At 55.3% G+C, this 26,363-nt stretch overlaps 1 protein-coding gene across 1 annotated transcript in view; it reads left to right on the forward strand.

The window, feature by feature from the left end:
* The window catches only part of Sned1 (sushi, nidogen and EGF like domains 1), a 63,981-nt gene extending 48,112 nt beyond the window's left edge, over window positions 1-15,869 (forward strand). Inside the window, exons 19-32 of the mRNA XM_042699678.1 lie at window positions 86-199; window positions 573-686; window positions 949-1,245; window positions 3,340-3,523; window positions 4,852-4,964; window positions 5,485-5,766; window positions 7,206-7,350; window positions 7,427-7,509; window positions 8,569-8,907; window positions 10,254-10,370; window positions 10,765-10,852; window positions 12,706-12,788; window positions 13,525-13,562; window positions 13,992-15,869. Coding sequence (XP_042555612.1) covers window positions 86-199; window positions 573-686; window positions 949-1,245; window positions 3,340-3,523; window positions 4,852-4,964; window positions 5,485-5,766; window positions 7,206-7,350; window positions 7,427-7,509; window positions 8,569-8,907; window positions 10,254-10,370; window positions 10,765-10,852; window positions 12,706-12,788; window positions 13,525-13,550 — 1,985 coding nt within the window. The 3' untranslated portion in view covers window positions 13,551-13,562; window positions 13,992-15,869. The remainder of the gene's footprint in view (window positions 1-85; window positions 200-572; window positions 687-948; window positions 1,246-3,339; window positions 3,524-4,851; window positions 4,965-5,484; window positions 5,767-7,205; window positions 7,351-7,426; window positions 7,510-8,568; window positions 8,908-10,253; window positions 10,371-10,764; window positions 10,853-12,705; window positions 12,789-13,524; window positions 13,563-13,991) is intronic.
* Window positions 15,870-26,363: the final 10,494 nt, after the last annotated feature.

A 26,363-nucleotide genomic window follows, 5' to 3' on the forward strand; every position in this document is an offset into this window, starting at 1 on the left:
CCTCTGCTCCCCGCCTCCTTCGTCCCTTCCTCCTGCCCCCGGCGGCCCCCTCACAGCGCGGGCCGACTCTCGGGCTCTTCTCCAGTGGTGGACTCCTGCCACTCCAGCCCCTGCCAGCACGGAGGCCAGTGCCAGTACGGCGGCGGGACCTACCTGTGTGTGTGTCCAGAGGGCTTCTTTGGCTACCACTGTGAGACAGGTAGGCACATGGGCCCGGCCGCCCACCTGGGACTCCACAGCCCCTCCTGGGAGACCCCTCCTTGGTCACCCACTCCTTCCTCCCCCAGCCCCAGCTCCTCCGCCTGCCCAGGCCTCCCGACCCAGGACAGGCCGCATTCCCCGCTGCCCATGACAGGCGCTCCCTGCCTGCCCCCTCCTGGCCCCCAGCGGGTCCCTGAGAAGGCCTCCCTCGGGCCCAAGGCTCCACTGTCCCCCAGCGCTGCCCCCTGCCTGGGACGGCGCTGCCCGGGACCGTGCTCAGGCAGGGCCCCGCCAGCAGCTCGCTCGAGTGGAGGCCGGGCCAGGGAGGCTGGCCGGGACCCCGTCCTCCTCATGCTCATCTCCTCTCTCAGCGAGTGACCCCTGCTTCTCCAGCCCCTGTGGGGGCCATGGCTACTGCCTGGCCAGCAATGGCTCCCACAGCTGCACCTGCAAAGTGGGCTACACAGGCAAAGACTGCACTAAAGGTGAGGGGGCCAGGCCTGGGGGGGAGGCCCTCCCTGCCAGACGCAGCGCTGGCCCTCGCGGCGGAGCCCAGGGGGCTGCTGAGTGGGGAGGGCACCGCTCAGGTGTCAGGGCCGAGGTGAAACCTTGGGGGTGGGGTCCTGAAGCAGGGAGAGCGCCCCCCAGCCGCCCTGCCCTGCCTCCCAGCCCAGACCTAGGCCGGTTGACGGGCACAGCACAGCGGGCAGCTGACCAGCTTTTCTTGTTTTGGCTGTACCGCCGAAGAGCTCCTCCCACCCACAGCCCTCAGGGTGGAGAGGGTGGAGGAGGGCGGCATCTCCGTGTCCTGGAGCCCACCGGAGGGCTCGGCGGCCAGGCAGGTGCTGGACGGCTACGCGGTCACCTACACCTCGGCAGATGGCTCCTTCCGCCGCACGGACTTCGTGGGCCGCGGCCGCTCCTCACACCAGCTGCGGGCCCTGGGGGCTGGCCGCGCTTACAACATCTCCATCTTCTCCGTCAAGCGGCACGCCAACAACAAGAATGACATCAGCCGGCCCGCAGCTTTGCTGGCCCGCACACGTGAGTGCCGGCTGCCCGCTGGGGTGGGAGTGCCTGGGCAGGAAGCCCTGGGTGGGTGGCCAGGCATCTGGACAGACCTGTGCTGGGCGTCTGGGCTGGGGGGGGGGGAGCCCAGTGGACAGACCCTGGATGCTCATGTGGAGGTAATGGAGGGCCCTGGATGTCCATGTGGGGACAGTGGAGGGCCCTGGATGCTCATGTGGTGGGGGAGGGGTGGAGGGCCCTGGATGCTCAAGTGATGGGGGAGGGGTGGAGGGCCCTGGATGCTCAAGTGATGGGGGAGGGGTGGAGGGCCCTGAATGCTCATGTGATGGGGGAGGGGTGGAGGGCCCTGGATGCTCAAGTGATGGGGGAGGGGGTGGAGGGCCCTGAATGCTCATGTGATGGGGGAGGGGTGGAGGGCCCTGAATGCTCATGTGATGGGGGAGGGGTGGAGGGCCCTGAATGCTCATGTGATGGGGGAGGGGTGGAGGGCCCTGGATGCTCATGTGATGGGGGAGGGGTGGAGGGCCCTGGATGCTCATGTGATGGGGGAGGGGGTGGAGGGCCCTGGATGCTCATGTGGTGGGGGAGGGGTGGAGGGCCCTGGATGCTCAAGTGATGGGGGAGGGGTGGAGGGCCCTGGATGCTCAAGTGATGGGGGAGGGGTGGAGGGCCCTGAATGCTCATGTGATGGGGGAGGGGTGGAGGGCCCTGGATGCTCAAGTGATGGGGGAGGGGGTGGAGGGCCCTGAATGCTCATGTGATGGGGGAGGGGTGGAGGGCCCTGAATGCTCATGTGATGGGGGAGGGGTGGAGGGCCCTGAATGCTCATGTGATGGGGGAGGGGTGGAGGGCCCTGGATGCTCATGTGATGGGGGAGGGGTGGAGGGCCCTGGATGCTCAAGTGATGGGGGAGGGGTGGAGGGCCCTGGATGCTCAAGTGATGGGGGAGGGGTGGAGGGCCCTGAATGCTCATGTGATGGGGGAGGGGTGGAGGGCCCTGGATGCTCAAGTGATGGGGGAGGGGGTGGAGGGCCCTGAATGCTCATGTGATGGGGGAGGGGTGGAGGGCCCTGGATGCTCATGTGGTGGGGGAGGGGTAGAGGGCCCTGGATGCTCAAGTGATGGGGGAGGGGTGGAGGGCCCTGGATGCTCATGTGGTGGGGGAGGGGTGGAGGGCCCTGGATGCTCAAGTGATGGGGGAGGGGTGGAGGGCCCTGAATGCTCATGTGATGGGGGAGGGGTGGAGGGCCCTGGATGCTCAAGTGATGGGGGAGGGGTGGAGGGCCCTGAATGCTCATGTGATGGGGGAGGGGTGAAGGGCCCTGGATGCTCAAGTGATGGGGGAGGGGTGGAGGGCCCTGAATGCTCATGTGATGGGGGAGGGGTGGAGGGCCCTGGATGCTCAAGTGATGGGGGAGGGGTGGAGGGCCCTGGATGCTCAAGTGATGGGGGAGGGGTGGAGGGCCCTGGATGCTCATGTGGTGGGGGAGGGGTGGAGGGCCCTGGATGCTCAAGTGATGGGGGAGGGGTGGAGGGCCCTGGATGCTCATGTGGGCGGGGGGAGGAGGGGCATGAAGCCAGGTGAGCTGTGGCAGGCCAGTGGGGGAACCACAGAGATGATACGCAGGGCGTGGAGCAGGTGGTGCGGGAGCCTTCAGGGCCTCTGTGCTGGGTGGGCTCGTGCTGGGCACAGCTCCTGAGACGGGGTCTGCCGGACTCCTGCCCCGCCTCAGAGCCTTAACTGGAGGCCCGGGATGTGCGGGAGAGACCGCCATCAGCACTGGGCCCTGGGCCCTGGGTGCCAGGGGCTTGGCTGGGCAGTGTGCTTGTGGGACGGGTGGGAGCTGAGGCCAGTAGCCCCGAGCCTATGGAGGCCGAGGAGGACCCTCTGCTGCTTTCAGTCACACGGCCTAGTACTGCCCAGCCCAGGACCAGGACCTGGCTAGGGCCCCTCTGTACCCACTACCTTGGGGCACAGCCTGGGTGTCTGCACCCTGCCTGAACCCCTGACCCACCTCCCCCACCTCCTGAGACCCCAGCATCTTTCACCAGCCCCCCTCCCCTGGGAGCAGGGGTGCCTGCGTCCGCTGAGCAGCCCGCCACCCCCAGGACCCCGCCCTCTTGAGGACCTGGAGGTGACCAACGTGACAGCCAGTGCCATCTCCGTTCGATGGGCCCTGCACAGGGTCCACCACGCCACCGTCAGCGGGGTCCGAGTGTCCATCCTCCACCCAGAGGCCCCCCAGGGCCGGGCCACTGAGGTGGACAGGAGCGTGGACCAGCTCACCTTCAGGTAAGCGGAGAGGCCACAGTGAGTTCCGTGTCTGAACAGTTGTCCTCCCCCTTGGTGCTGAGTGGTCTCCCCCCAGAGCCACCGTGAACAGCACGACACCTGATGCTACCGAAAGGAACCACGGTGGGCCCCACAGATCCTGGGCACAGAGGAGGAGGTCCGCACAGGGCCTGCACGGTGGCCGGCAGGCAGCCGCGTGGGCCTGGGCTCCCCGGGGAGGGATGGCCCGCGAGGAAAATTCTGGATCCCTGTGCAGAGCAAACAGGTGTGATGGGGACTAAGAACAGGGGCCACAGCGCAGCAGAGCCCTCCAAAGGGTGCTCCCCACCTAGTCGGCCTGGAGGGGACAGGAGGGGCTGCTCCGCGCGGCCGCTGCCCCAGCCCCCTGAGCCGGACGTGGGACTGCAGCTGTGCAGTCATTTTCTGTAGAGATTCACCCCATTTCCCACACCAGACAGCCCTGCCTGCCGCCACCGTCTTCCCAGGACCCTCAACTCTCTGTTGTAAACACTGCCGGGATGGTTTTTGTTTTGTTTTTGTTTTTGTTGGTCATGGGGCTTGAGCTGGGACCTGGGCACTGTCTGTAAGCTTTTGTGCTCAAGGCTAGTGCTCTACCACTTTGAGCCACAGCGCCTCTTCTGGATGTCTCGTGGTTAACTGGAGATTAAGAATCTCACAGACTTTCCTGCCCCGGCCGGCTTTGAACCGGCCTCAGATCTCAGTCTCCTGAGTAGCTAGGACGACAGGCGTGTGCCACCAGCCTGGCTTCCGTGACTTTCCCTGATATGTGTTCTGGCTTCTTCCTGAGGGTGTCTGAGGTGAGCCTTGCTGACCCTCAGGGGCCTCTGGCAGCTCCAGCCCACAGTGGCCCAGGTGGGCTTTGCTGACGCCAGTCAGGGGCCACTGGCCTCCCTGCCTGCCCAGCTCACCAGGAGGACTCGGCATAAAGGGGCCCCACAGGTAGCTGAGCGCTGCCCCACAGCGTGGCATGCTGAATGCTGTGGTCAGGAGCGCTGACCAGGTGGGCACATGGGGCTGGTCACCCACCGGGGACCCCGTCTGTGCCTGTGAAGATTCCAGAGCCCCAGGAGGAAAGCAGATGTCAGCACGAGCTGTAACCCAGGGACCCTCTAGACTCGGGACCCAGCCCCCTGGGCCTTCAGAGAGCTTCCAGCCTGGGCACGCTCCAGGAGCCCCGACCAGACAGGACACGGCACAGGATTCCCCAGCCTCATACTCTTGAGGGCCAGCCATGCCTCCCGCCCCCGCCCCGCCACAGAGGGGGCCCAGGCCACCAATTTAGGAAGTTCTCTCTCCTGCTGTGGCAGGGACCTGCTGCCTGGAAGGAGGTACACCTTGCGGACCACCACCCTCAGTGGGCCTACAGGGGCAGAGAGGCCCACGGAGAGCCTGGCGTCAGGACCACTGCACGTGTGGACCCGTAAGTAGGCCTGTGAGCCTCCACCATGCACTTCTAGGCCTCTCCAAACTGCCCTGGCCCTGGCCTCCCAAGACTGAGGAGGGAGCCACCCTGCCAGTCTGGCCAGGGCCCTTGCTGGGAACACCTTCCCAGGCTGCCTTCAGCACCCAAACACTCCTGCCCACCCCCTGCCCAGCCTCCACCCAACACTGACCAGAGCTGGAGGGTCAGGAAGGGGCCGGTGGCGGGCCTCACCTGTGTGTACACGCTCCCAGTGGGTAGGAATGGCTGGGGAGGAGGGACAGCCCTGCCGGGAGGTGCACACACACCCAGGGTACACCCCTGCATCCAGCCCTCACTCACCGACATCCTGGGGAAGGTCTGTGCGAGCAGGCTGGGTAGCACTGCGGGCAGCAGCCCGGCCCTCCCACCGCAGACACACTGCTGCTTCACAGGCCTCAGCCCCCCCTGCCAGATCCCAAGTGTGCCCTTCCCAGACGCCCCGGCCTGCCCCTCAGCCGCCCTTGCTGTCCCCGTCCAGGGCCCCTGCCACCGGCGAACCTGACGGCCTCCCGCGTCATGGCCACCTCTGCCCATGTGGTCTGGGACCCCCCTGCTCCAGGCACCTCTCTGGAGGCTTATGTCATCAACGTGACCACCAGCCAGAGCACCAAGAGCCGCTATGTCCCCAACGGGAAGCTGGCATCCTACACAGTGCGCGACCTGCTGCCTGGGCGGCGGTACCAGCTCTCCGTGACGGCCGTGCAGGGCACGGAGCAGGGCCAGCTGCACAGCGAGCCCGCACACCTCTACATCATCACCTGTGAGTGCCGGGCGGGGCGGAGGCCTTAGGTGGGAGGGCCCCCCCACTCCTGCCCCCAGGACAGCCGCAGGCAGACCGGACACAGGTCTGGCAGGATGCAGAGAAGCCGAGTGAGGGTGGCTTGTGTGCTGTTGGTCTGTATGGAAGCTGGCAATGGGCGTGAGCCCACGTGCGCCCAGCTTGGTTCCTAGCAGACACAGGTGGGTCCCACAGGTGAGCCGGCCACCGGAAAGCAGGTGCTGAGGGGCGGGACAGAGGAGACCCTGGCAGCCCCACTGCAGGCCGGGCCTGACAAGGCCCGCAAGCCCAGCGGGGGAGGGGGGGGAAGGGGGGGGGCCTGAGACGCCCTGCTCCTCACCCCTCACCCCTGCACAGCACAGCCCGGGGAGGGGGCCTGAGACGCCCCGCTCCTCACCCCTCAGCCCTGCACAGCCCAGTGGGGGGGGGCCTGAGACGCCCCGCTCCTCACCCCTCAGCCCTGCACAGCCCAGCGGGGCCTGAGACGCCCCGCTCCTCACCCCTCACCCCTGCACAGTCCAGCGGGGCCTGAGATGCCTCACTCCTCACCCCTCACCCCTGCACAGCCCGGGGGGCCTGAGATGCCCCCCCTGCACAGCCCAGTGGGGGGGGCCTGAGACGCCCCGCTCCTCACCCCTCACCCCTGCACAGCCCAGCGGGGCCTGAGACGCCCCGCTCCTCACCCCTCACCCCTGCACAGCCCAGCGGGGGGGGGCCTGAGACGCCCCGCTCCTCACCCCTCACCCCTGCACAGCCCAGCGGGGGGGGGGGCCTGAGACGCCCCGCTCCTCACCCCTCACCCCTGCACAGCCCAGCGGGGCCTGAGACGCCCCGCTCCTCACCCCTCACCCCTGCACAGCCCAGCGGGGGGGGGGTCTGAGACGCCCCGCTCCTCACCCCTCACCCCTGCATAGCCCAGCGGGGGGGGTCTGAGACGCCCCGCTCCTCACCCCTCACCCCTGCACAGCCCAGCGGGGGGTCTGAGACGCCCTGCTCCTCACCCCTCAGCCCTGCACAGCCCAGCGGGGCCTGAGACGCCCCGCTCCTCACCCCTCACCCCTGCATAGCCCAGCGGGGGGTCTGAGACACCCCGCTCCTCACCCCTCACCCCTGCACAGCCCAGCGGGGGGGTCTGAGACGCCCCGCTCCTCACCCCTCACCCCTGCATAGCCCAGCGGGGGGGTCTGAGACGCCCCGCTCCTCACCCCTCACCCCTGCACAGCCCAGCGGGGCCTGAGACGCCCCGCTCCTCACCCCTCACCCTTGCACAGCCCGGGGGGCCTGAGACGCCCCGCTCCTCACCCCTCACCCCTGCACAGCCCAGCGGGGCCTGAGATGCACCTTGCCAGCAGCGAGGCCAAGAGCAAAGGGCAGCCCACCCCAGCTGGTGGCCACTCTCCTTCCTCTCCGCTGCTCTGCAGCCCCCAGGGATGGTGCTGACAGACGCTGGCACCAGGGCGGACACCACCCGCGGGTGCTCAGAAACAGACCGCCCCCTGCTCGCCTGCCCGAGCTGCGCCTGCTCAGTGACCACAGCGCCCCGGGGACGCCCACTCGGCCACCCAGGTACCTGCCCCGCCCCCGCCTTGCCCCTGGGGGCGCTCAGCTGCGTGACACCCCCCCACCCCCCCTTCCCTCACAGGTTCTCTGAGCTGGTGGATGGAAGAAGAAGAGTGAGCGCTAGGTTCGGCGGCTCTCCCCACAGAGCCGTCACCGTGGGATCACGTGAGTTGAGACCCGCTGGCCCCGCACACGGCCCAGCGAAGGCCCCGCTGCAGCTCTCGCCCAGCGCCTGTCCCCAGAACCAGCGGTGACAAGGCCCTTGCCACCTGTGTAGTCAGGGGCTCCACCCATGCAGGAGGCTCTGGGCTCCTGGGTCGGTGCCAGAGTGCAGGCTACCCAGCAGGGGAGGCCGGTGGCTGGCTCCGGGCCAGCAGCCCCAGCCCCTGGGTCCCGATGCCCTGGCTGGGCTGGGCAAGGGGTGAGTTCCAGAACCTGCCTGCAGCAGACATCCCCCACAGTACTGGCAGAGGTCCCCTAAAAGCCAGGTCTCATCCTCATGGGACCGCAGCAGAGACCTGACGGCCTGTTCCAGAGCTACGTTCAGAGGAAGGGGAGGTGGCAGGGAGATGGAGGCCCTTTCCGCCCTCTCGGGCTGAGGGCTGGTGCAGGCGCTGCTGCTTCTAAGTGAGAGAGGGGAGAGCAGCCGGGCGCCGGTGGCTCACGCCTGTCATCCTAGCCACTCAGGTCTGAGGACCCCAGTGTAAAGCCGCCCCAGCAGGAAAGTCCATGAGACATCTCCAATTTATCACCTGAAAACTGGCAGTGGCGCTGTAGCTCATGTGTTAGAGCACCAGCCTTAAGCTGACGAGCTGAGGGACAGCAAGCCCGACCACTGACAAAGTGGGGAGAGCAAAGACTGGGGTTGCCCAGGGAGCTGCCCAGCTGCCTGGCAGTGGTCACTGCAAGACTTGCAGCTGGGGGCTGAGGATACGTCCTACAGAGAACGCAGGCAGATAAGAGGAAGATTTGTCCCCCACCCCCAAGAGGCAGGTACAGAAGGAGAGAAATGGGGACAGAGGTCATCACCTGGGCAGTAGGAAGGCTCCTGGCAAAGCAGCTCACTGGGTTTCCCCAGAGCCTGCGGGGGGGGGGGGAGCTGGAGGCGGAGAGCAGCCCTGGAGGCGGGGGCTGGAGGCCCCAGAGTGGAGGGCAGCTCCAGGCAGGCCCAGGTCAGGTCCAGGTTCAGAGCAGATGTGTGTGGTCACCTCCAGTTTCTCCTAGAACCCACCACACTGGTGCCACTCGGGAACACGGAGGAGACCGCTGAGCAGGCCCACCTGGCCCTCCGGCCCCCTGGACGTGGTGACACGGAGGAGACCGCTGAGCAGGCCCACCTGGCCCTCCGGCCCCCTGGACGTGGTGACATGGAGGAGACCTCTGAGCAGGCCCACCTGGCCCTCCGGCCCCCTGGACGTGGTGACATGGAGGAGACCGCTGAGCAGGCCCACCTGGCCCTCCGGCCCCCTGGACATGGTGACACGGAGGAGACCGCTGAGCAGGCCCACCTGGCCCTCCGGCCCCCTGGACATGGTGACAAGGATGTGGACAGGAAGTCAGAAAGTAGGTGCCTGGGCCACCACAGGGCATCATACACTGGGGCTGGAGGGCACAGGGCGAGTCTCGCCTCGCCACCCAGGTGGCTCAGCTGTCCTTTCAGACAGCACCTGCCCAACCCACCCACCCATGTAGGAAAAGAGGGGCCTCCACACCCTCCCCCCCCACTCCCTCCGAGGTGCTGTTGGTTCAGGGCAGTGGAGCCTGTGGAGGGAGGGGCCTCCACAGGGGCAGGGGCAGGCTTGAGGCACGGCAGTCCGCAGGGCGCCGACAGACGTGCTCTCCTTAGTCTGTCACTTGCTCTGTCCTTCTAGGGACAATTCTAGGACCAACCGTCCTTTTTCCCTGAGTTACATCACAAGCTCAGGGTGGGCTCATTCAACTGACCCCAGAGAAAACCAGATGCGTGGTAGGTCACACCAGAGGCCTGCCCAGGCCCCAGGGCATGCAGCCCCACAGGGTGGGCTGCAAACTGGATTCAAGCTCAGCATTCCCCATGGGAGGCCTCTGCTGGCCCTGTCCTCAGGCACCAGTGTGGGCCCAGTCCAGTGCCGGTGCTTCAGTGTCCCTTATTGAAGGCACAGTTCACGCAGAGTGAAGGTGTGCTGTCTGGCGTGTTAGGGTTGAAGTAAGCGAGCGTTCCCTCAGACGGGTCACACGACTGAGCCCCTTGCTACCACATGTTCCATCTGAAGAAGCCCAGAGGCAGGAGGGGTGAGTGGCTCCGCTAACTCCCTCTAAGGAGGTCTGACATGGCCCGTGGCCCCAAGGTCACGGCCATCCTGCAGCATTTACCAGTCTCCATGACAGCTAAGGTCTGCATGCGCTGTCACACAGTGGGACCACACAGCGAGATGCAGGGGCTGGGTTCGATGGACAGAAGAAGGCTGAGCCTCTTTCCATACTAGATGTGGTGGAGAAGGCACAATCCTGTTTTTGTATTGTCAGTTTTTTTTAAGTGGAAAATTAAGATCACAGGTATCTTGAAAAAGTTAAGAGAGCAGTAAGAACAAAAACGGGGAAACGATCTGAGAGGGCAAGGGTAGGCTGGCAACTTCCTGGCCGTGCCGGCTGCCACAGGCAAACCAAGGGCAGAGGCCAGCGCTGCCTGGAGCTGCCGAGATGGGCAGGACATTAGAGCCACGCACAGGGTCCCTCCCTGCATCCCTCCTCTCTCTGTGAATCAGGCCAGGCACACAAAGGCCTGTCTTCCCACTCCTCCCCTATCTGCACACCACCTGTGTCCACCCCCAGACCAGCAGTGTTGACACAGAAGGGGCAGACATGCAGAGGGCCTGCGGTACCAGCCGGCCTTCCTGACCACACAGCTGACCCTTCCTGTCTGTTTCCAGGTGCCCCTGGAGGCTGTTCAGAAGATGCCTGTCAGAATGGAGGCACCTGTGTGCCGGGTGCCCCTGCCCACAGCTGTGACTGTGGCCCTGGCTTCAAAGGCAGGCGCTGCGAGCTCGGTACGTCAGGGCTGGCTGCTGGGCCCGGTCTTGGCACCCCGGAGCTCAGCCCTGGGTGTCCAGGGAGGGAGGCAGTGGGGATAGGGGCCCAGAGACGGGCCACACACCCATCCACAGCACCAGGATGGGGTACTGCCTATGGGCTGGACAGAGGGGCGGGGCCACACACAGCAAGATGACACCGCAGGGGCCAGGGACAACAGAGCTGTGGGAAGGCCCCAGGTGGGACCGAACCTCCAGGGTGGGAAGTCAGCTGCTCCCACGGGAAGTGCCCGCAGGCCGCACACCAGTGGGATCAGGTCAGTCTCTGCCATCGGCGGGGCCCAGAGCACAGCTGGCACAGGTCCCAGGCCACCGGCCTTCCTCGGGGTGACACGGTTTTCTTGTACCACAGCTTGTGAGAAGGTGCCCCGTCCCTGCACACGGCTGTTCTCGGAGACCAAGTCCTTTCCTGTCTGGGAAGGAGGTGTCTGCCACCATGTGTAAGTTGGTGTGGGTTCTCTGCCTCCGTTTCTCCGGGGAGGGGAGGCTGATGGGGGTAATGAGGCCATGCAAGCCCTCAGTGTGACAGTGAGGAGCCTGAGGCAGCGATGAGCAGCATGCCAAGGGCCAGAGCTGCCAGAGCAAAACCAAGGCCTTGACCTACCTCCTGCGGTCACCTGCAGACGTTGGGGATTGGGCCTTCCTCTCCTCCTTGGAGCCTCTAGAGCATGGTCTCCATGCTACCATTAACTGCCATTTGCCCTGGACAAACTATTCCTACCTCAGTTTCCCATCGGCAAAGTGGGCTGAGGGTCTCTTGGGACCCTCCTGCTAACCCCACCGAGTCAGCCCACACGGTGCTGGGTGCCTGGCATGTGCTCTGAGACCGGCACACACCAGGGAGCACTTGCACACAAGTGAGGTAAGAGAATTGTCTAAGAGCATGCATGCCAACGGAGCTGTCATAGAAAGCCACACCAAGAGCTGGGCACCAGTGGCTCATGTCTGTAAATCTAGCTTCTAGGAGGCTGAGATCAAGGATCGTGGTTCAAAGCCAGCTCAGGCAGAAAAGTCTGTGAGACTCATTTCCAATAAATGACACAGAAAAAGCAGGAAGTGGTGCTTCGGCTCAAGTGATAGAGCACTAGCCTTGAGCACAAAGAGGTTCAGGGACACTGCCCAGGCTCTGAGTTCAAGCCCCAGGACCAGCAAAAACAAAAAGCCACAGGGAGCTGGGCACTGGTGGCTCACGCCTGTAATCCTAGCTACTCAGGAGGCTGAGATCTGAGGATCGCAGTTCAAAGCCAGCCCAGGCAGGAAAGTTCATGAGACTCTTATCTCCAATAAACTGCTAGAAAACCGGAAGTGGCGCTGTGGCTCAAGCAGTAGAGTGCTCGCCTTGAACTGAAGAGCACAAGGACAGTGCCCAGGCCCAGAGTTCAAGCCCTATGACTGACCAAAAAAAACAAAAACAAAAAAACAACAAAAGGCCACAGGGAGGGCCTCAGATGAAAGGGAATGACAGCACAAGGCAAAAGGCCGTGTGGGAAACAGAGTTAAGGCAGGTCTCAGGGAAGAGGTGGCAACAACGCAGAGTGTCTCCAAGGCTCTGCCTCCAGGTACGCTTGGCAAGCCCGAGGATGGGGCCCAGCCAGGCTGGAGTGAGGCAGGGGGTGGGGCCAGGACTGGGCAGCGTTCAGAGGTGCGGTGGGAGGATCTCCAGGCCTGAACTCTGTCTGATAGCCCCTCTGATGATCCTTTTAGCCCATTTAAATGACACTTAGGCGTAATGTGGCTAGGTTTAAATCTGCCATTTTGCTGTTTGTTTGCCATTTGTCCCATTGGTTCTTTATTACATTTCCTCCTATTCTGCTTCATTTTGGATTGTTTTACCATTGTCTGTGGTTGTAGTGGCTCTGGGATTTACAATATGCAACTTCATTTCACCACCACATACCTGGAATTACTGGTATCCAACTGCAGTACAATGGCACATTTAAACGGATACGTTTACTCCTCCCATCCTTTGAATTGTGATCAGACATTTTTACTTCCACATACTCTGAACAGTACAGTGTTATGTTGGTTCTCAACAATTTCTGTATTTTTCGTCCCTTCTGGCCGGGGCCTATGCACTGTCCTTGAGTTTTTTGTTCTTTGTAGCTAGGATTACAGGCATGAACCATCGGTGCTCGGCCCTAGCTCATTCATGTTTAAGTTGGATATTTAATACATGCGTGTTCTCATTATATGGTCTTCCCCTCCACTGTCACTCACCCTGGGTATGCACTGCATAGAGTAGGCAGGTTTCTCCCTCAGTTCTGACTTCACAGAGCTTTCCTTGTGACAACAGGTATAAGCGAGTCTACAAAGTTCACCAGGACATCTGCTTCAAAGAGCGCTGTGAAGGCCCCAGCCTTGAGAAGCCCCACACAGGTGCCCCTGCGGCCACACCCTGCGTACTGCATGCATTTCTGTAGGGTGACTGGGGGCGGCCACAGGCAAGAGGTTTGGGCCAAGCCAGGGTGCCTTCCAGAAGTGCAGCACCTCCCCTGTGCAACCGTGTCCTGTGCGTGCGCACACGGACGCCTAGGGCTGGGTGGAAGGACACAGGCCTCCTTCAGCCCTGTGAGTTCACACAGGACAGGGTGCCAGTGGAGAAGAATGGCCATGCTGAGCCCAGGCACCTAGCGTCCTTAACCAGGCCCTTCCCATGGGGCAAGGGGTTCCTGGAGTGACCGCTGGGCTTTTACTGAAAGAGGTTCCTGAACACCCTGTGTGCCTTCCCAGCAAGTCCTCACCCCAGGTCCCCTCCCTTCCCACCGCCCACTAGAGTCGCACACTAATTGTGTGACAGGGCCAAGGCGGCCACGGCCTGCATTCACCAACAGGCGTGGCCTGGGCAGCTCTTGTCAGAGCTCTCAGGGCCGGGCAGCGGGGCTGCTGCCTCCCTTGTCTGTGGCTCCCAGGCGGGTAGGCTGGCCGGCAGGCAGGCAGGCAGGCCAGTAGGCCAGCCCGCCTGCGCACTCAGCTGAGCACAGGAGGACCCTCCCTCACCAGCACCGGCCCTGCAGTGCCCCACACCTAGGGTATGGGTGGGAGAGGATCACCTGAAGTAGGGAGGGTTAAAGGTACATACACCTTTTCCAACTAAGCCACTTTCTTACTTCAGGAAACAAAGCAGCAGTCAAACACTGAAGAAATCTTAAGGTAGGGTCTCCCCCCTTTTCATTCCCCCCTCCCCATCCACCCTGGTCTGCCCTCCTTCCCAGCTGTGGAGAAGCAAGGGCGCTGGCCGGGCACTGCAGCCCTCCTGCCCAGTCTCCCAGTAGAGGGAGACTCTGGGGGCCAGCTGACTCCTGGAGGGAGGTGCCTGGGGTGCCGAGGAGTGGGGCGGGTGCCCCCAGCCCCTGTGAACAGAATTCTGCTGGGAGGAAAGGGTGCGGGCTCGGGCCTCTGACATCTGCTGAAAACAACCTCTCACCCGAGACACAGTGGATGCCAGAATTCTTGGCCTCACAAACCCCAAAGTGGAACTTTCCCTCTTTGATCCCAGCACTTCCCTCCCATCCTCCTCCCTCCCTGCCCTGGCCACACACCCCACTGGCTCTTAAAGGGCATCGCTATACCTCACAACAGCCTGAAAACCATGACCTGACCCACACGCCCTGGGCCTGGACAGCTGGGGCTCTGCTCCTGCGGGCCTTTTCTCCCATGGCTGAAGACAGGAAAGAGAAATGTCACCCAAAGGCCAAGAACAACCAGAAGCAAAGGAGTTCTAGGCATGGCTCCTACCGGAGCTGTAGATAACTAACAAGGCCAAGGGCTTTGGGGCAAGCTCTCAGGGTGCCCTGGAGAGAGGCGCGTGCTCCTGGCCCACCTCCTAGAGAAACTGCAGGAGGAGAGCTGACAGCAGCCGGTTCCTGAGCCCTAACAGCTCTGCCTCCTCTCTGGCCTCAGCCTCTAAGAACACTCACGCAAAGGCCTGGGAACAACTCAATCCTGGTAAGGACCAAGAACCCACGGTTACTTGGGTTTGAAATATTGATGTAGGAGTAAGTTACTTGAAAAACTCACCTTTTCAGAACTCACCCAGCAAATCCACTCCTATAGAAACAAATGAGAAGAAACAGCTAATCATTAAATACAAGCTTACCAAACACCTGTTCTCAAAGCAATGAGGAGAACACAAGGCAAGACTAAATCACCCATTCAGATACCACCAAGCACACAAGAGCTCCTCACTCCAGAGCCGCTGGGAGGAGGCAGTGTCCTCACACCCTCCAGCGGGCGGCCAGCGGCTGCAGCCGCCTCTGCACTCAAACTTAAAGTCCCAGTGCTGAGCCCAAGTTCTGTTCAGGGGAGCATGCAGGCCTCCACCGCTCTGAGCCAAGTGTCCCTGCGGATAGCGGGCCGATGCATTTCTACAACGCACGTTCCCTTCACTCTCTGCCCGGCCCCACGTGGGCCCCACAGGAATTCTGTCCTCTGGAGAAAGGCAGCTGCTGCAGAGGACATGCCTGTCATTCTCACACTCCCCTCTTCCCCCAAAGGATCTGGAATGTGCTTATTATTCTCCACCACCTCAAGAGTTTCCAAAACCCGGGAAGATAAGAGCTAAGAATTGGATTGAAAAGGACATCAAGATCAAGGTCCACACCACAGATGGCCTGGCCTGCATACATACCAGCCCACCAAGGGACTCTCCAGGACCTGTGCACCCACCAGCTCCCCCGTGTCCCCCCTCCTCCCCGGGATCCCTCCAAGACCTGTACTACCAGCCCCCAGGGACTCCTCTAAGACCAATCAGGGCAAGTACAGTAGTGCCTGCTATCAATCCCAGGATTCCAGAGACATACCTAGTGCCTTTGTGAATGGTGACAGCTTCCCTGCCCTAGATAGTAATACTTCCACAGTGCTCAGAAACCCATCCTCACATTCCCACATCAGAGAGAAAGTGGCTGGGCCCAAACACAAGGAGAAAAGACCTGTCAGCTCCCAAACAGACGAGAAGAGGCACAAGGTGTGGGATGAGTGAGTCCTGGCCCACTCCCTCCACGCCTCCATGCTGTTCATGCATTTTCCAGAAGGAAACACACTTACTACTATACTGGATCTGAGCACTGCATCTCCAGAAGGGGCGCAGACTTCTTTGTAAAGGCTCAGGCAACATGCGCTCTTGGCCTGGCCTCTTTGGCAGCCTTCCCACCACAGGTGTGAAACTGCATAAAGCTTTATAGACTCAAATAGATAGCAAGAAAATCCTTGGTCTGTGTGATTCCTGGGCTGAGGAAGCTAGCCCTTGGATGACAAGTCACCCCAAGGCCCCAAAGACCCCTGGACTTCCACAGACAACAGCTCTTGGACCTTTACCCAGAAGGCACCACCAGTAAGCCTATAATCCTATAGGAGTCTGACCTCAGCCTGTGCAGACACATCCTCAAGATTCCATCTCCAATGAACCAGCAAAGTGCCAGAATGGAGGTGTGGCTCAAGTGGTGGCGTGCCAGCCATGAATAAGAAAGCCAAGTGAGGGCATGGGGAGGCCCTGAGTTCAACATGTTAAAAAAGAAGAAGAAAAGAAGGGGCCACGTGCAACGGGGTGCAGTGACAGGCGTCCATGGCCGACCTGGACAGCTGTGAGCACAGCCATCTCAGCACAAGCCGCGGCCTTCTCCCTGAGGACTCAGAAGACAGTCCTGCTTGGCTCCTGTAGAGGGCCGTGTGGAGCTGCCTGCAAGTCCAACACCCAGAGTGAGCGCGAAGGCCCACAGCCGCCTATCCTACGTGGTTTACCAAAACGCTCTTTGAAGAATAATATTGTAGGCTTTATTTTTATTAAAATCTTGTGTGTGCCTTTCTGTATGTTATGCAATTTGTTGTTTTCAAAAAAGTACAACAGTCATGTCAAGAAACCTCTGCTTGGGGCTGGGAAGGTGGCTCAGTGGTAGAGGGCTTGGCTCACATGCATGAGGCCCTGGGTTCCAGTCCTCAATACCACGTACACAGAAAAAACCAGAAGTGGTGCCGTGGCTCAAGTGGTAGAGTGCTAGCCTTCAGCAAAAGATGCTCAGGAACAGCGGCCAGACCGAGTTCAAGTGCCAGGACTGGAAAAAAAAAAAAGGAAAGGAGAAAATGTCTACTTTAAAAGAAAAAAAAAAGCTAGGTGCCAGTGACACACCTGTAATTCTAGCTACTCAGCAGGCTGAGCTCTGAGGATCCCAGTCTGAATCCAACCCAGGAAGGAAAGTCCATGAGACTTTGTTATCTCTAATCTCCCTCCCTGCCCCTCACTCTCTCTCTCGCTCTCTCTTGCACGTGCACACACGTGCACATGCACACACACACATACATACACATAGAGCTGGAAGTAGAACTGTGGCTCAAGTGGTAGAGTGCTAGCCTTGAACAAAAGAGGTTTGGGGATAGGCCCTGAGTTCAAGCCCCAGAACCAGTACCAAAAAAAAAAAAAAAAAATACAAATGAGGGAGGGGTTAACAAGCAACAAGAAATGTACTCACTACCTTACAATAAAATAAAATAGAAAATGCAGTATCAGTATGATTTATGAAAGATTACATTGGGGCTGGGAAGGTGGCTCAGTGGTAGAGCACTTGCCTTGCATGCATGAGGCCCTGGGTTCGATTCCTCAGCACCACATAAGCAAAAAGAAAAAAAAGCCGGAAGTGGCGCTGTGGCTCAAGTGGTAGAGTGCTAGCCTTGAGCTGAAGAGCTGAGGGACAGCGCCCAGGCCCAGAGTTCAGGCTCCACGACCAGACCCAAAAAGAAAAAAAAAAAAAAAGATTACATTGGATTCTATGTGGATATATTCATTTTCAAAGAAAAGTCCTTTGCCCCATATAAAAACATTTATGAATAACTCTGTATTTGTTAAAAGAAAACTAGGAGGCCCTAGTCTGAATTGGCCAGTGGTCCTTACTTTTCCAACCACTGTTCTGGCATGTAGAAGGTATACTAGGCTTAGAGGAAAAAAACAGTGATTTCTAGATAACTGAATACAGATAACCTTGAATGTATACAGCTAAGAATTTACTATATATGTACATAATAAACTTGAAAGAAAAAAAGAAGTCTCTACCATCCCCTAAAGATGCCACTTGGCCAAGGGCAGAGCCTGGCAAGGGTGCTGCAAGCTGTGTGAACAGAGACAACTTCAGCAGAAAACACACCACTGACGTCCACCCTGGTCGTGGGAGCCACCACACCCATGTGAGCTACACAGGATGAGCACGAGATGAGGGGTGCCACTAGCAAAGTAGAGGACACCCTCTGCACTGTGCTAGTGCCCTCAGGCCCCCGCCACCCAACCCTGCCGTTGGCTTAGAAGCCAAAGAGCCATTCCACTAAATGCTGAGTGTGGCGCTTGCTGCCATCAACCCACACAGCAGCTGCACAAATGGAGTCAGGTAAACAGAATTCCCGGTCCTGAGGGGCTTGCCGTCCATGGGGACACTGCAACCAAGTCCTCTGCACTTTCACATGTCCTTAGCTAGACTGGCGCTGTTCCTCAGAGCGCTTAGTCTCTCTTGGGACCTCATCTTACGGAATCAGAACGCCGAGTATGAATGATGCAGTTACAAGTTCTTGCCTCACCATGTGCTAATCAGAACTTGAGAGGAGCTGATTCTACCGCCTCCTGGGTGCAAGTGGAAGAGGCGGAGGCAAGGTAGGTACAGACTGAGCCTCTTTTATGGTTTTTCTCATGGAAACATACACTCTCTTTCTCCACCACCTGTGGGCTGCCTGATGCTCCCCACAGAGAACCCAGTAGGCAAGGACTCTGAGGGCCAGCTGCCATCAGACCTTTCCTAACCCTTCATCAGCCTCTAAGGTGAGCTACAGGAAAGCCAGCTTTCACAACTTAATGCCAAATCCACAAAAAAACACACCAGACCCACCAAAACCTTTCTCTTTTTTTGGTGCCAGTCCTGGAGTTTGAACTCAGCCCACACACTGTTCCTGAGCTTCTTTGCTCAAGGCCCGTACTCTGCCACTTCACCCACAGCTCCACTAAAAGCTTTTTGGTGGTTAATTAGAGACGAGTTTCATGGACTTCCCTGTCTAGGCTGGCTTCAAACCATGATCCACAGATTTCCTGAGTAGCCAGGATTACAGGTATGAGTGACCAGTGCCTGGCTCATAAGACTATATGGTGTAATCTTGGAAGAGTTTCCCATAACAATTAAAATTCCACCACAGCCAGGTGCCAGTGGCTCACGCCTGTAATCCCCACTACTCAGGAGGCTGAGATCTGAGGATGATGGTTCAAAGCCAGCCTGGACAGGGAAGTCCTACACTCATATCCAGTAAACCACTAGAAAACTAGAAGTAGTGCTGTGGCTCAAGTGGTAGAGCGCTAGCCTTGAGCTGAAGAGCTCAGGGACAGCACCCAGGCCTAGAGTTCAAGCCCCATGACCAACAGAAAAAAAAACAAAACTTCCACCAAGCTGGGAGTGAGCAAGGGAAGAGTAGACACTGTCCACAAAGAAATGCACTCATTCCCTAACAGAAGAAGGGAAGGCCCTCTGTACGTCACCTTTATGAAAATAATAATAATCCACCCTCCATGCGGGTCAGGCCAAACTCCCGGCTGGGACCCCACAGCACTGTGTACCGAATGCCTCCAGGCTCAGTCAGGGTTCCAGAGACTGCATCCCACACCTGAAATTAATACCTAAACTGACCAGCACCAGCAGTCCCTGAACCCAGGTGCATGAATCACAGTGAAAGATTACAAAACTCATCAACAATCAAGATGATATGCCACCCGCAAAAATCAACAACTCAGGGAACACAGACAGCGAGGAAAAACAAAATTAAAGCAATGAGGGAATTGGCTACTGAAATAAAAGGGAAGATCCAAGATCAACTAGAAGAATATAGAGAGGAAATGAAGAAAACGCAGAACATCCAAGGTGACATGGTGAGATGTAAGAACATTACATACTTCAGTGAAGGAAATGAGAGACAAAATTAACACCCTGAGAACTGACATCAAAAAAGGCTAGAAAACATGAAAGGATCTGTCTCCCTATTGAAAAGCACAGTTGAAAATCCAGACAATAGAATAAATGAAGTAGATAATAGGGTATCAGAAGTTGAGGATAAAGCAGAGGAATTAGAACAAAAAAAGGAATAGAACAAACACTCAGAACATACCAAAGGGACAATAAAGAGTTGGTGGAGGGCTGGGAAGGTGGCTCAGTGGTAGAGCGCTTGCCTTGCACGCCTGAGGCCCTGGGTTCGATTCCCCAGCACCACATAAGCAAAAAGAAAAAAAGCTGGAAGTGGCACCGTGGCTCAAGTGGTAGAGTGCTAGCCTTGAGCTGAAGAGCTGAGGGACAGCACCCAGGCCCAGAGTTGGTGGATTCAGCCAAAATATTGAACAAGGGAGAACAACTCAAAAACTAAAGGCATTGAAAACCTATTTAAGAAAGCTAGGCACAGGTGATTCACGCCTATAATCCTAGCTACTCACAAGGCTGAGACCTGAAGATCCTGGTTCAAAGCCAGCCTATGAGGGAAATTCTATCAGGTTCTTACCGCCAATTCACCACCAGAAAACTAGATGTGGTACTGTGGTTCAAAGTGGTAGAGGACTAGCCTTGAGCAAAAAGAGCTCAGGGACAGTGCCCAGGCCCTGAGTTCAAGCCTCATGACTGACTATAATAATAATAATAGTAAACTTCCCCAACAAGGAGACTCTCACCCAGATGACACAGGCATACAGAATTCCTAGCAGACAGGATCAGGTAAGAAATTCTAGAAGCATTGTAATGAAAACGCTGGACTTAAAAACCAAGGAATTAAATGCAGCAAAATGAAAGAGGGAACTTTATTACAATGGAAAGATAAGGATAAAACCAGATTTATCCACACAAACTCTGAATGCAAGCAGAGCTTGAATTATACCACACAATTGCCAACCAAAACTAGTATGCCAAGCGCAGCTCACAAACAGTGCCTGGGCCCCGAGTTCAAACCCCACAACCGACACCTCTCCCCCCCCCCCCCCCCCCAAAAAAAGGTCTTCCAACAAGGAAAATCCCAGGTCCTGATGGATTCACAGTTGATTTCTACAAGACCTTTAAAGATTAATTAATACCAATACTCCTCAAACTTTTCCAGGAAATGGAAACAGTTTTTTTTTTTGGTCAGTGGTGGGGCATGAACTCTGGGCCTGGACGCTGCAAGGTTAGTGCTCTAACACTTGAGCCACAACAGCACTTCTGGTTTTCTGGTTGTTAATTGGAGACAAGTCTCATGTACTTTCCTGCCCAGGCTGGCTTTAAATCTCAGGTCTCAGCCTCCTGAGTAGCTAGGATTACAGGGCGGGGCCACCAGTGTCAGGCTAGGTGACATGATTTTATATCCAAAGGACCCAAGAGACTCCACCCCCAAGCTCCTAGAGTGGATTAATAATTGACAAAAGAGCAGGATACAAAATCAAACCATAAGCTGGGTGCTGGTGGCTCAAGCCTGTTATCCTAGCTACTCAGAAGGCAGATCTGAGGATTGTGGTTCAAAGCCAGCTCAGGCAGGAAAGATCTCCAATTCACCACCAGAAAATTGGAAGTGGCACAAGTAGTAGAGTGCTTGTCTTGAGCTGAAGAGCACAGGAACAGCACCCAGGCCCAGATCAAGCCCCATGACTGACAAAAAAATAAAAAAATAAAAAATAAGTAGCCTTTCCTTATACCAACAATGTACAAGCAGATAGGGAAATCATAAAAGTATTTCCATTTGTAATAGCCTCAAAAAAATTAGCAAGCAAAAGACCAGTATAATCAAAACTATAAAAATCTTAAGAAATCAAAGAACATCAGGAAAAGGATGTTCATGGATAAAATATTGTGAAAACCGCCAAAAACTGCCAAAGGCAAACTACAAATTAAATGTAATCCCATCAAAACCCTAATGACATTCTTTATCAAGACAGAGAAGACAATCCAAAAATTCATGTGAACAATCAAAGACATCTAATTGCAAAGCAATTGGCAGGGGGGGGGGGGAGGGGGGGGGAGCAATGCTGGAAAGCTTTCTTTTCACAAGGTATCAGCACTTCTCTTTCTCTGGGGAAGGTGTGAAGAAAGCACCAAACAGCAGACTTTTAAGTAGACATAATAATAAATGGAGTGTCTGAAGTTGGCTTTCTTCTTCATCCCATCACCCAGGAGTTCCATAGCCTGCTTGGTGGCCAGGCAACTGGCCACCTGGGTGACTGTAGTGGCCTCAGGAAACTGCTGGACGAGGTCCGAGCCTACTCCACCACTGGAGGGCAGGTGTGGCTAGCTGTCCTCAATCTGTTGGTTGGTATTTAATGTAGTAGATTCAAAGACATTCCAAATCCAAGGGCTGCATTAGGTGATGGCTTTATTACCCCCACCCCCACCCCAGCTTAAGAATGGTTTTATGGATACAAATGTGTAGGTGATAATTTTGGCTATGGATCTTTTTTTTGGGGGGGAGGGTCCAGTTGTGGGGCCTGAACTCTGGGCCTGGGTGCTGTCCCTCAGCTCTTCAGCTCAAGGCTAGCGCTCTACCACTTGAGCCACAGAGCCACTTCTGGCTTTTTTCTTTTTGCTTATGTGGTGCTGAGGAATCAAACCCAGGGCCTCATGCATGCAAGGCAAGTGCTCTACCATTGAGCCACCTTCCCAGCCCCGGCTATGGATCTTTTTAAGTTTTTGCTTTACCATGAAACTGAAAGAACTTTGTTCAGGAAAAATAAATACTTCCTGAATATCTTTTTTTTTTTTTTGGTCAGTCCTAGGGCTTGAACTCAGGACCTGGGCACTGTTCCTGAGCTTCTTTAACTCAAGGCTAGCACTCTACCACTTAAGCCACAGCACCACTTCCAGTTTTTTGTTTATGTGGACTGAGGAATTCAACCCAGGGCTTCATGTATGCTAGGCAAGCACTCTACCACTAAGCCACATTCCTAGCCCTAAATATTCTATTTTCCAACTAGAAAAAGACATGACTGTCCTTATGTCTCTGCTCAAACATCCCATTGTTAAAATTTGCACTTTGAAGGTCTGACCTTTCAGGCATCAGAAGACTTATACACACACACACACACACACACACACACACACACACACACACACACGTATATAAATATATACTCTTGGTATCATTAGAAGCTCAGACGAGGCCCACAAAAAAAGGTTTTCCATGTGTGTGCATCTCAGCTGGTTGTGTCCATTCTTCAGTTCACTTTGTTATGCCATTACCATCACCCTTCCATCATTCTCAATCAGTTCTCACATTCACTGAATGCTATTACACTTTTTATAACAGTTGGAATGCCATTTACCACTTATTTGTATTAGTGTCAGGGCAAGAAGCCATGCTCAATATTTAAATCACTTGCATGTGTATGTATGAGAGTGCTTCTATTTTTCAATGTATTGGTACAAGCAAAGGCAATATAAACTCACAAACATAAATTCGAAAATAATGCTGTGTTCAAAGTGGAGCTTTTCTCATTGACTGTGTGGAGTAGGCCAATGAGGTGTTTAAAGCACATCACTGCTGCTGTGCAAGTAGAGCACTTTTTTTTTTCTTAAGATGTTTTCTTCCAGGTATTCTATTGTGGGTACTGGGTATGTTATTTATGATTTTTTTTTCTTTAGAATGTAGCAGTGATACTATTATTGAAACAAATGATTTTTCTTCTCTGAAATATAACCATTGATGCTTGAATGATAGAATTTTAGTACTGTAACAGGTGTTAGTCATTAATGTGAGAGATTTAGGAAAAGTGCATAGCATGGACTATAGTTTGCCTAAAATGAGTAACTAATGTTCTTAGTCTTTCTTAATACATTAGTTCAGAAATCATATTCACATTTGGATTCGACAGATGTATGGAATGACCAGCAGCTTAGATGTTTGCACTAAGGTTTTATTTGGAATGCACGAGAGGTTGAAAGAGGTTTCAGTAGCACACATGTAACTAATTTATTTGAACTCTATGTTAAAGACATCTTCTAGCTGATCTTCAAATGCTTTTTAAAAAACTCATCACAGGGGCTGGGAATGTGGCCTAGTGATAGAGTGGTTGCCTAGCATGCACGAAGTGCTGGGTTTGATTCCTCAGCACCACATAAAGAAAAAAAGCCAGAAGTGGTGCTGTGGCTCATGTGGTAGAGTGCTAGCCTTGAACTTTAAAGCAGCTAAGGGACAGTGCCCAGACCCTGAGTTCAAGCCCCAGGACTGGCAGCAAACAAACAACAACAACAAAAAAAACCATCACAGATGATTGGGGGAATGCTAGATGGTTTTATTTTTATTTTTATTTTTGTCGGTTGTGGGGCCTGAACTCTGGGCCTGGGCACTGTCCCTCAGCTCTTCAGCTCAAGGCGAGCGCTCTACCACTTGAGCTACAGCGCCACTTCCGGTTTTCTGGTGGTTTATTCGAGATAGGAGTCTCACGGTCTCTCCTGCCCGGGCTGGCTTTGAACCGCGATCCTCAGATCTCAACCTCCTGAGTAGCTAGGATTACAGGCGTGAGCCACCAGTGCCCGGCTGCTAGATGATTTTATATAATGAAAAATACTAATTTGTTTGACCTTCCAAACATAACTGCTATTATGTTTGGCTTTATTGCACATAGACAGTCCATCAAATCATGTGTTCTGGAGAGTATTCTTTACTCAATAGTTTTGTATAGTTTTAATTTAGTACAAATAAAAAAAAATTAAAAATATAGCAGGCCTAAGGATCAATGTAATAGACTAGAAGACCTGGACAGAAAGCTATATATCTAGGGCTGGGAAGGTGGCTCAGTGGTAGAGCGCTTGCCTTGCATGCATGAGGCCCTGGGTTCGATTCCTCAGCACCACATAAGCAAAAAGAAAAAAAAAACGGGAAATAGCGCTGTGGCTCAAGTGGTAGAGCGCTACCCTTGAGCTGAAAAGCTGAGGGACAGCACCCAGGCCCAGAGTTCAGGCCCCACGACCAGACCGCCCCCCCCCCCCAAAAAAAAGCTATATATCTACAGTTATTTGATACTTGACAAGGGAGCCAAAAATATGCAGTGGAAAAAGCCTCTTCAAAATCTGGTGTTGGAAAACCTAAAATTGGATCAAAGTGGATCAAAGACCTCAACGTCAGACCCAGAACTTGGAAATTACTGCATGAGGGAGAAAGAGAAACACCAGAACTCATAGGCATAGGCAGAAATTTTCTGAAGAGTCCCAGAGGCAAAACAGATGAGAGAGACTTGACAAATGGGATTACATCAGAATAAAAAGTTTCTGCACAGCAATGGACATTTTTACTAAACTAGAAAGACAGCTAACAGGCTGGGAGAAAATCTTCATCAGCAATACACCTGACAAAGGCCTAACAAGGAACTCAAGAAACTAACACTACCCCACCCCCAAAAAACTAATAAACTAATCCAATTCATGGACAAAGGAGATTAAGAGAGACTTCTCAGAAGAAGTAAGAATAGCAAATAGACACATGAAGAAATGCTCAACATCCCCGGCCAAAAAGGAAATGCAAATCAAAACAACTTTGAGCTGGGTGCCGGTGACTCACGCCTATAATCCTAGCTATTCAATCCTAGCTACTCAGGAGGCTGAGATCTGAGGATCACGGTTCAAAGTCAGCCTGGGCAGGAACATCCATGAGACTCTTATCTCCAATAAACCACCAGGGGGGGCTGGGAAGGTGGCTCAGTGGTAGAGGCCCTGGGTTTGATTCCTCAGCAACACATAAGCAAAAAGAAAAAAGCCGGAAGTGGCGCTGTGGCTCAAGTGGTAGAGCACTAGCCTTGAGTTGAAGAGCTGAGGGACAGCGCCCAGGCCCAGAGTTCAGGCCCCACGACCGGACCCAAAAAACCCCAAAAAACAAAAAACACCACCAGAAAACCACAAGTGGCCCTGTGGCTCAAGTGGTAGAGTGCTCGCCTTGAGCTGAAGAGCTGAGGGACAGTGCCCAGGCTGAGTTTAAGACCCATGGCCGACAAAAACAAAAAAACAAAACAACTTTGTGACCGCATCTCATCCCAGTTAGATTGCCCTCCATCAAGAGCTTGAACAACAACAAATGCTGGTGGGGGAAAAGGAACCCTATGGCACTGCTGGTGGGAATTCAAATTAGTACAACCACTCTGAGTGGCAGTTTGGAGGTTCCTCAAAAACTAAACATAGATCTTCCCTATGACCCAGCTACACCACTGCTGGGTATCTACCCTGATCACTACAGGTCTAGATACAGTAAAGACATTTGCACATCCATGTTCACTGCTGCACTATTCACAATAGCCAAGTTATGGAAACAGCCCAGATGCCCTACCACAGATGAGTGGATTAACAAATTGTGGTATATATACAGAATGGAATTTTACTCAACCATTAGAAATGGGCAGACCTAGAACAAATCACGTTAACTAAGGTAAGCTAAGTTCAGAGAGCTAAATGGTGCATGTTTTCTCTCACATAAAGAAACTAGTAAACTGTAACTGGACATTATAACCTACACAGGACTCTGGGCATCCACACACAGTCGGACTAGAGGAGGACGCCCAGAGAAGAACACCAAGATGTACTTTCTCCAAACACTCAACACACTATTGAAATGAACTCCAGGAAATGGAAACGTTTTTTTCTGCTGACATTATTGTTGCTGTTGGTGGTGGTGTTTGTTTTTCCTTTCGTTTTTTTTTTCTCACAGGGTAGGGGAGCGGGGCAAACAAAGTGGGGGCAGAAAAGGAAAAAGAGTGAATAAATGCCATCATGCTACTATGTAGAAAATGGAACTTACATGTAGGCAGGAACATAAGGGGGAAACTGGGAAAAAGCACAGGAAGGGGTGATGCTGTCCAAAAAAAAAGAAATGTACTCATTATCTGACCTATGAAATGGTAACCCCCTCAGTGTAACACATGAATAGTAAAAATATAACTAATTTTTATTTAATTTTTTAAATTGTTATTAGAAAGGTGACGTACAAAGTTAACAGTTATGTAGGTCA

This window comes from Dipodomys spectabilis, unplaced genomic scaffold (genome assembly GCF_019054845.1).
Source record: "Dipodomys spectabilis isolate Male_0828 unplaced genomic scaffold, ASM1905484v1 ptg000261l, whole genome shotgun sequence".
Classification (NCBI taxonomy): domain Eukaryota; kingdom Metazoa; phylum Chordata; class Mammalia; order Rodentia; family Heteromyidae; genus Dipodomys; species Dipodomys spectabilis.